At 28.8% G+C, this 11112-nt stretch overlaps 1 protein-coding gene across 1 annotated transcript; it reads left to right on the forward strand.

Annotated features, from left to right (window-relative positions):
* The first annotated feature begins 5882 nt into the window (after positions 1–5882).
* On the forward strand, positions 5883–10760 carry LOC120070089 (protein HEADING DATE 3A-like). Its single transcript, XM_039021941.1, is given in 5 exon segments — positions 5883–6286; positions 6426–6468; positions 6471–6486; positions 9844–9884; positions 10245–10760. Coding segments are annotated over 5 exon segments (537 nt in total). The 5' UTR covers positions 5883–6088; the 3' UTR covers positions 10484–10760.
* The last annotated feature ends 352 nt before the right edge of the window (positions 10761–11112 follow it).

The raw sequence follows: 11112 nt of genomic DNA on the forward strand, positions 1-11112 counted from the left end.
TGGTCAAACATATGGTGGACGATGAGTCCTCTCATATGTTTTCACATTGGTGAGTGGCATCTTCTTGACAGGGTGATGAGACAATTTGGTTTTCAGCAGGATATCCCATTGCCTTGTAATACTGAACACGTACTGCATGATATTGACCTAAGGACTGGAGATTAGTCCGAAAAAGTTGCACATTTGGTAGTGCGATGGCACTATCGTGCAAGGTTATTTGCAGTGGGGGTTTCTCTTGAACAGTTTGACATAGATGTCACTCCAGAATATATTCATTGGTTTAATAATATCACAAGCGCAACGTCACTCGTCCGGAAGCAGTTGTGGGTCATCTGGTAAATGAATGAATATTATCTAATTTTTTTAATTTAAATTTATTTTAAATATTGTCTAATTATTTTATAATTCATAGAGATCGAACAACAGTAGACTCCGTGAGGTTGCCAATGATCCGAACCAGGTTCTTGCTATATGTAGTGAGAACCAAAGCTATATGGAGGAAATTCATTATATGTACGATATACTTATTGTTCCTCCACCATCTCCTAGACGTAGAGGACCTGGTCGGGAAGAGGATAAGTTTGATGAGGTTGCACATAATGTGGAAGAGTTGCCCCCTATGACACAGACGCAGAGTCAAACTGATTATGTTAGTTCGATGATGATGATATCAGCATTTGGTTCAGGACATTATGACTCAGAGGCTAGTCCTTCGTCTTTATACGTACATGGACATGGTCGGGGTCGTGGAAGCATAATGAATATTTATATTATGAAGCACCTGCAGAGGTACCAAAGCAACATGAAGAAGAACTCGAGCAACCTCAAGTTCGAAGTCAACGACGACAACCAGCTCGAAATCCACGACGTCCGCCTTGTTGGACACATTGATTTTTGTAATTATTTTTTATAAATGAGATATTTAATTTACATTTATTTTATTTTTATGAGTTATTATTTTTTAATTTATTCTTTTTAGAGTTTAAATAAAATAATAATAAAATAATAAATATTTTAGAATTTTTTTTTATAAAATGGAAAAAAAAAAAAAAAAGAAAGGATTAGAAAGAAGAAGGTGGAATGTGTAATATATTTAAAAGGAGGAAAAAAAAGGGAAATTTGTACGGTATTCTCGCTCTCTATCAAAATCTCGCTCTCCTCTCGCTCACGCTCACGCTCTCGCTCAAAATCTCGCTCTCTCAAACTCTCGCTGTCTCTCATAATCTCGCTCTCGAATTTGATTGGGAAGTTTGTTAGCTCATTATTTAGTCAGACTTGCTGAGATGACAGAATCCGTTTGAAAACAACATATTTTCCTAAAAAAAAGAAGGAAGGTCGAGGGTTCAAAATTCGACCTATCTAGGTCGAATTTTCAACCCTCGACTTATTTAAAACAACAATATTTTTACAAATAGTTTGAAAACAACAATATTTTCCTAAATAGTTTCTAAAAGTACAATATTCTTTTTAATTTTCCCGAGAAATAACTCTTCATATGAAAACCCACAACTTAATTTTTACTTATAATCTCAAGAATTTTTTTTTTTTTTTTTTTTTTTTTTTTTTTTTTTTTTTTTTTTTTTTTTAGAAAAAAGGGCTTCTTTTCTTCATCTCATCAACTAAGCTAGGTAATTTAAAAAGAAACGTCTACTTCACATAATCGCTAATCTAATACCTCATCTTGTAACTTTTTTATTCCCTTTGGTTGGGCATTTCTTGCTTAGTCAAGCTAGGTAATGGACAATATCTTGTTGGAAAAAACTTCACATTTATATCGTAGGAATAAGTACAAAATAACAGAGAATTTAAAAAAAAAAAAAACAATAAAATTGGAAACAAAAGAATTTAGATAAAAAAAATTCCCAACTCGAAAAAAAAAAAAAAAAAACCCATACCCTATCAAAAAGAAATCCACTATATTTAAAATTGTTACAATCACACAAAATATTATCTCTCCAGATCCCAATTACTATAGCATTCTCTCGAAGTTTTTGACAACTCACACCTTTTTTTCCATACTTAAACTAAAGAACACGAAATGAATTTAATTAAAATTAGCACACTAACCTTAAAGTGTTTCTAACTGGGACGACTGAAACCAAAAACATGGACTCCTTTTATAGGCTTGGAGCACATGACTTTCCTAAATGTTTTTTATGTAGGACAAGCCCAAGGCTTTCCTAAACCTTTTCAATGTAGGACAAGGTCATGCCTTTCTTAAATCTTTCTAATGTGAGGACAACTACACTTCTAATATTTTGCCAAATTTCCGACAAGAACATCAATGTTTTACTCAACAGACATGGACTTCAAAAACTAGTTATCTAAAAAATTAGAACCTTAAATTTGTTCATTTTTCAAGAAAATAATTTTTATTTATACTCTTTTGATAAAAATTGTTTTAAATTACTATTTGAAAGTGTTTCAAAAGTTATTTTAAGCGATTTCTAAACACTTCAATTGTTGGATTTTATTTTCTAAAACTCGTGGTTTGTAAACAATAAAACTTATTCTGAAAATTCAATAAGATGTTATTGAAAATATGTATTGCTTATTCATTTTAGAAATAAAACTCAATAAACTAAAAGACCCATGACTATTACATGAGTACTTGAACTTTATGTGAAGATATAAAAGTGGATCAGGTTCGAGTAAATAGTCAAAGATGATCTATAGTATATGAATGAGGTTGATGGCCTTATTCTGGTAACACTATTGGATGCGGCCCACTATGTAGTTGTTACAAGAAGATGTAAAGTGCTACAGATGATGTGATCTTAATTCGTACATGTTAGGACATGAGGAGTGAGGGCATCCAGTGTAATGGAATTTGTACAGATCGGACCACGAAATCAGTCACTCTTACTTTATAACGTTGTTTACCGTTTAAGACTAACTATTTCAAAGCAATGACCTAGGTAACTTGACCTTAATCCTGAACTAACTATGAACTCCTGTTTATTTGGAATTATCCTTAGATTTTCATAAGTGAGGGTTGACTAAACAGCGCCGACTCAATAAACCTCCATTTCAGGGATAAGACCGGGTAGATAGTTGGGGACATAGAGTGGAAGATGGAATTCACTTCTACCCGCTTTTAGGGATAGTAGAGAGGTTGTCTTCTTAAGTGCTGACTTTGGGTCTTGAACAAGGGGCCCCACCCTCTCATTGGCTCGAGAGGAACTCAGTTTGTTGATCGGATTACAAACCAATTGTTCATTAGAGGATCAGTGGGACATAAGAAACAAGAGGTAATCTCGGGGGTAAAATAGATATTTGACCCGACTGTTACTACAAACAACTTGTGAAGGGTTAACTTACTTATCATGGTTATATTAAGTGGACATAATATATCTACAGTGAGGGGAGTGCAATTATGGGCTTTAGTGGAAGTTAACAAATGGGAGTTAATTCGGTGTAATGAGTTTAGCTAATTAATCTCAAATCTTTGGAGCCAATGATCTGTAGGTCCACGAGGTCCCTCTACTAGGTCGTAAATGGATTAGCTTTAGAGTAGCGTGATAAGTTAATTTGAAACATTCAAATTAGAATTAAGAGAATTAGTAATTATATGAGATATAATTACATGTTAATTACGAAATTAAACGGAATTGGGGAATTAATTATTATTTATTCCTGAAGGTAGAATTTGTGTAAAATTAATTTAATATTTGATATTAAATTAATTAGAATTAATTAATTAATTATTTATTAATTTTATTTAGAAAATTATTTTTTATAAAATTAATAAAGTTTCCATGTTTCAAATTAAAATGGATTTTCGAAATCAATTTGATATTGGAAATTTGGAAACAAACTTTTGGAAAGTTGATTTTCTCCACTATCATTAAGTAGCTCTCACAACATCCACTTCATTTAAGCTTCAAATCTCCAAGCATGAGTTGCATCTCATGCAACCATCTTCTTTGCATTAGTGTCCTGCAATAAATAGAGAAGATGGAAGTGGAATTGAGGTATGCATCAATTGAGTTTTTGCTGAAAAATTCTAGTTGAAGAAGTTGTTCTTCAAATGGGTTGTTGCAGTGAGTTTTTCTCCAAGTTCCCTTCATTCAAGCTTATCTTGAGTCTCACAACTCAATCTAAAGCCCCAAGAGAATAGAAGGGAAGATCTTGAGGTGGTTCACAACGAGATTTGGAGAAGTTTTGCAGTTGAGAATCGAGATTCAAGAAGTTTTACAAAGGTATGACTTAAAACCCTCTTATTTATATTGTATGAGTATGTTTTAGTTATAGTCAAAATTAATGAATTAAAATGTTTATTGATCCTTGTTTCTTCCGCTACATGTTGATATACTCCTACATCACTTTTTTCTGAAATTACTTATTTTCAAATTAAATACCTTTTAACCTCGAAATATATATATATATAAATATATTATTTCACTATAATAAATACATAGTATGTACTATAATCGAACTTGATTAATTTCACTGGGTCAGATGTACTTTATCTCTCACCTCTTAGACCGTAATCCATTTATTGATTTTACATGTTGCAAATATGATATGAGCTTTCTGCTATTAGTATCTATCATTGACTGAGTTCTATCTTTGATAGACTTATTCACGATTGAAGGTTGTCAATGATGGATACATATGAGGTCGGTTAGAGATAAACCTATTACTGTTAAGGTCTATCATTCATTATCTGCATGCTCGTTTACCGTTGTCTTTAATTTTGTTAGGTATATACATTATCAATTAAAATAGAATTACCATCTTGATGATATTTAACTTTTGTTTTTTCTTCAATATATTAGATTATTTGGATGTTTGTTATTAAGTCTATCATTGACGATATATCATATCAATAGAATTAAAAATAGTGCATATGTGATACATAAAAGCAGTTTCTAATCATGAGTTTTTGCATGCTCATGTGTGATTTGGTCCATGGTTGACTAATAATATCAGTAAATTAGAAGAGATTAAAAATAGTAAACAAGGGATAACTTAATACTATTAACAAATTAGTAGATAACAAAAAGAGAAATTATTTCAAATGATAAAACTGTTAAAAATATTTATAAAATATAACAAAATTTTAAAACTATCAATGATAGACGCTGATTGATAGTTCTAAAATTTTATTATATCTGGTAAATATTTTTATTTATTTTTCTATATTTAAAAATAACCCTAACAAAAATGATAATAAATTACTAATAGCATCGTACCACTAATATATCATTTTCTTTAATATAGGTAATAAATATGTATTAATTAATAATAGACTATTATTATTCATAGAGATATAAATGGTTTATAAATGATAAGTTTGATAGACATCAGAACAGTCTACCAAACATGTACAAAGTTGTTAGTAGACTTAAAAATAGTCAGTAGACTCAAAAATAGTCCACAAATAAATTGTTGTCATTAAATGTACATATTAGTGGTCCATCGATAATATTCACACAAAAATTTCACCAACAATAAGTATAAAGATCGTTGATAAGTGATAGACATGTATCAATAAAAAATGTAGAAGTTCTCTGTCAATGATAACCAAGTCATAAGATCAATTAGTAATAGACTATATATATGGTATATTAGTGATAAACCACAAAATTTAAAACCTTATCATATCTTGTGATATGTATTTACAAATTTGACAACCAGTTCCATTCATTACAATATATTACCCTAAAAATTAGGAGTTATTTCTACATTTTAATGTTGGAGGTAGGACCCACTAGACTTTCATATTCTCACCTAATAGCTTAATTATTAAGTACTACGTACGTTGCATGTGTGAGTGTGAACTAGCTGAACAATCATACCAATGAGATCCACACATCTAATTTTTTTTTTTCAAATTTAAAAATCTCACTCTTATATTTTCCTAAAATTCCTCATAAAAAAAGTACATGAGATTGCAAGTGAAGAATCTCTAGTTTGCATAAGACAAGATAGGTTCTTTTTCTTTTATAAAAGGTATGGTCTCTTAGAAAATATATAAATAGGGCATTGCCCTCCAAGAACTTCTTCACATCGGTAGAATTACAAACCTCGTAGCTTTCTTACGTACATCGGAACCGAACCGAAACATCTCGACTTACAAACCATGCCAAGAGATCGTGACCCTCTAATCGTCGGGAGAGTCATCGGCGACGTCGTCGACTCATTCTCGAGATCCATTTCAATTAGGGTTACTTACTCCACCAAGGAAGTTAACAATGGGTGTGAGCTCAAACCCTCTCAAGTTGTAAACCAGCCAAGAGTTGAGATTGGTGGCACTGATCTTCGCACCTTTTTCACTTTGGTAAGTGTTTTAATTTTACTTTTTCAGTTTTTTTTTTTTTTTTTTTCACTTTCCATGTCCTTCTTTTTTTCAATTATTAATTATTTTTCTTTGTGATTTTCACATTCATTTAATTTTGTTTTCTTTTTCTTTGTTATAGGTTATGGTGGATCCTGATGCTCCTAGCCCTAGTGATCCTAATCTTAGGAATACTTGCATTGGTACGTTTTCTTTTTTTCTTTTTCTTTTTTTTTTACTGTTTCATTCTGTACTTTTATTTTTCATTCAACTTGTTTCATTTTTTTCCAATGCATTTTACAGATATTGTAAATAGGCCAACCTTAATATGAAAATTGGTATTAATTAAATTTCTGTTGTCATATAACATTTTTATTTGTCCAAAATTCGAGTATTCGAAGTTCTATGAATCCACTAAGTATTGAAAATGCAGCAACACAATATATAGATATAATATTTTTGAAATTTTTTCAGAAATATCAAATACATTTATAAAAGCTCTTAGTTTCAAAATTGTGGTAAAAAAATCCTTTACATGTCTTGGAATAACATTTTAGTAAAAGAAATTTTTTAAATAATTCTATTTTAAAAAAACAGAAAATTCTTTTTCATGTTGATATATGTTCTCATATATATTCAATCGATATCTTTTAAAAATATATACAATAACAATAGCCACTACAAACAAAAAAAAAAAAGGAAAAAAAATATAGTTCACCTAAAATATTACAAGCTTATTTTCAAAAGTATTATAACGAAAACAACCCCATTTTTTTTTAAAAAAATAATAATAATAGTAATATATACATTCACTAAAAGCATTGTTTTATATTTGAAAACCCTTTTTCTGAAAAGGAAAGTGGAGGCTTGTATGTGTAGTTCTCTTCTTCCATAGCCTTTATTTTTCCTTCTCTTTTTTCTTTCCTTCTTTCTAGTAAAAGGCTAATCTATCTTTTCTCAAAAGAAAAAGAAAAGTAATCAAAAGAATTCTCTCTCTATAACCAATCATGTTTCCCATCAAGTTGATATGCATATGCATGCATATGTATAGTTTCACTTCTAAATTATAACCATTAAAATATCAACTTCGACAACAATATCAAAATCTTAATTTTACAGAAATTTCGATAAAAATATCGAAATAAACATTTTATAATTTTAAAACAAATTAATATGTCTATTATTTATATTATATTTAAATTAGTGATATTTTTTAAATTTTTATAAATTTTTTTATAATATAATAAAAACATCAATGAAAATATTTAACATATGAACGAAAATTTAATACTGTGATTATAATTTTATAATTATTTTTCTTTTTACCTTAAAACACAAACAAAGGCAAGTTAACTTTTTCCAATATAACTTGGCAAACTTTAATGGAAGTTTGAATCATCCTCTTTATAATATTAATATTCTATTTCAATGAGACAAAAATTGACCAATGACGGTGTCTCTATGATAATATATAATTTTTTTTAGCAAAAAATGAACAAAATAGAAAAAAAGTTAGACTTTTCACTATTAGGAAAGAAAAGGAATAAAGCTGAGAAGACCTTGTCCAAGTGATGGACATCCACTTCAAACCATGAATAAAAGAATTAAGAATAAAAATTGGAAAGTCTTTTTTTTTTTTAAATTATTATTAAATTTTGAAATATATTATATGATGGGGATTGAAGTGGAGGACAATTGGGAATCAGCGATTATCAACTTTTGAGTGAACAATTAATCAAGAGATTCCTTGTACAAGTCCTACACGCTTTTTTCATTTTTTTTTTTTTTTCTTTTTTGTGGCCCAAAAAAAACATGCCCACGGGGACTTGCTTTCGATTCCCAATAAAGTTTAAATCAGTTCACACGAACACTTTTTTAAAAAAAAAATTAAAAATATTGGGTATACGAACAAAAGTTTCGTAATAGATTAGATAAGAAGAAGAAAATCGAGAGTAATAAAAATTAAGAAACTCATTTCTTATATGATATATTTTATGTAGATATTATAATATAGGACAGCTGTAAATATAAACATTAGACCCAAAGTATTAACAGATATAACATAATGTAAAAAAATTGCAAATATACCCAAATTTAAATAGTCTATCAGTGATAAATCATATTATTGGTAGGAGTCTATTAGTGATAGACTATATCACTGGTAAGAATTTATCAACAATAGAAGTCTATTGTTGATAGACTTGGGAGTCTATCAACGGTAGAAGTCTATCACTGATAGACTTATCTATATTTAATTTTTTTTAAGTGATGTTATACACTTGGTTATTATTCCTAAAAATGTTGCCAATTGCAATTACCCTTATAATATCATTGTAGTGTTATATATTTAGAGGGTCGTCATCCTTAACAATGTGATTTATGGTTGAAATCTATTGAAAAAGTTGTAAATTTCAAAAAATATAGTTGTAGTGTGATTTATGTTTGAAATCTATTGAAAAGGCAATGTGCTATCCTGACGAGGAGTTGACCTACATAAGAGTTAGAATGATAGATAAAATATTTGACAATTGAGAGACTTGATTGTACATTGTCTAGATGCAAAGAAGTTTACGACATATAGTGGTAAAAACAAAAACAAAGTCATGTGATTTTATTCCAAAGTGAACATGAGATGAATCATTGTCCCTAAATTTCATGTTAGTTTCAATTCAATATTTAATCACTTGTTTGATTTTATTGTCTTGAATGTTTTAATTTAGTCTTTATGATGTAATCACATTTCTCAAATGATCTTTTTTTATTTACTTAGAAGTAATGAGTAAAGTTAGTGTTTTTTTTTTTTTTACTACATAAGAAATTTAATCAATTGTGTAAAAAAAATTAGAGAAAATGGAGTGTTTAAGCAACTAAAAAATAGTTTAATTAAGGACAATTAATGGAGTTTCTTTAAATCACAGACATCGAATTTAAATTTTAAATAGAAAAATTGAAACTAAATTTGGAGCTCTTAGACTCCATTTGATACAATTTCGTTTTTCGTTTTTTGAATTTTTAAAATTAAGCATATTTTTCCGTCGTTTCTTATAATAATTTGCATATATCTTAAATATAATGGTTGGATCTTTAGTTATTTTAAAAAAAAAAAACATATTTATAAGAATTATTATTATTTTTAGTTTTCAAAATTTAGTTTGTTTTTTTTTAAATCATCGATAAAAAGTAGATAATAAATAAAACAATTTGGAGATGGAAATAGCATCTATATACTTAATTTTCAAAAAAGATTAATATATAAATAACCAAATCGGTAACAAATAGGATCTTCAATAGACCCAATTCTTAATTCAACGTTTTCTTTTAGTACAACTTTTTTTCCGGTATAATCGTGTTTCATTTAATTGCTCGTTTTTTCTTCAATTTATTTTGTTTTTGCTTTCATTGAATGCATTTTCTAATGAAGGTGCAATAATTATTATTATTAATTCTTCCACACATTTTAACCTCTCTTGATTATTCCCTTTTATATCCTTTTTCCTTTTTATCATCTAGAAATTCATATACAAAAAACTTATATAAAAATGTTTTGGTTCATTTTGCAGGTTGGTGACTGATATTCCAGCTACAACAGGGGCAACCTTCGGTAATATGTTTTCCTTTTAATAAATGTATAAGCTAAATTCTCAAAAAACTATGTCAATCTGATTTAAAATATATTAAAAATTTGAAGATGGAGTAGAATAAAGGGAGATTTGATAAACTTTATGGAGCAAAAAGTAAAAGTAGATTGTTGAAATTCTATAAATATTTGGGTATTATATTTGATATTAGGAAAATATGGACAAAATATGGACAAGATACAACTTTTGAGGTTATACAATTACTTAGATACTATATCGTTAATTCATGTTCTATCCTGGTAGACAATTATTCGTGACAATTTGAGTGATACAAACGTGTATATTTGTTGGGTTGGGATTAATGAGTTGAATTTAATGTGTAGGGCAAGAGATAGTGTGCTATGAGAGTCCAAGACCAACGGTGGGGATCCATCGTTTTGTGCTGGTTTTGTTTAGACAACTTGGAAGACAAACAGTGTATGCTCCTGGTTGGCGCCAAAACTTCAATACAAGAGACTTTGCAGAGCTTTACAATCTTGGTTTGCCAGTTGCCGCTGTTTATTTCAATTGCCAAAGGGAAAGTGGTTCTGGTGGAAGAAGAAGAGTCCAAGATGATTATTAACTAAACTAATTAAAAACCCCACTTCACTTATTTTTCACATATTATTATTATTATTACTAAATATATATATAGTTATATATATATATATATTGATAATGTGGGTTTATGTTTTGATTCCTATATATATGCTTCTAGAGAAATAGTTTATGATCCATATGGAGGGGTAATAAGGGCAAAAATGCATTGTTGTTGTTTATTGTCCTTGTACTATATATATATTGTAATAAGGTCAGTTGATATATTAATAATGAATAGTTTTTGTTCTTTTGGGCTCAAATTAGCGACAAGTTTTTTGTACTTGATTCCTAAAGATTAATATGATATTTAATTTTCTATTATATGTTTAATAAATTTATGAACTTTCAATTTTGTGTTTAGTGAATCTCTTAACATTCAATTTTATGCTCTTGTTATGAATTAGAAACAAAAATTTGAATAGGTCAAAAACATATTAGATGTAAAATTTGAAGTTTATAAATGGTTGATTACATTTTAAGCCAAATAAATAATGAAAATGGACTATCCTTGCGCTCTCTCTCTAGAAATATGCCTACTATGCAGGTTTGCCAATTATCTTGATCTTTTTTTTTTAAAACATTTTTTTATGTACACCTATGTAAGTATGTATG

The sequence above is a fragment of the Benincasa hispida genome, unplaced genomic scaffold, assembly GCF_009727055.1.
Source record: "Benincasa hispida cultivar B227 unplaced genomic scaffold, ASM972705v1 Contig900, whole genome shotgun sequence".
Classification (NCBI taxonomy): Eukaryota; Viridiplantae; Streptophyta; class Magnoliopsida; order Cucurbitales; family Cucurbitaceae; genus Benincasa; species Benincasa hispida.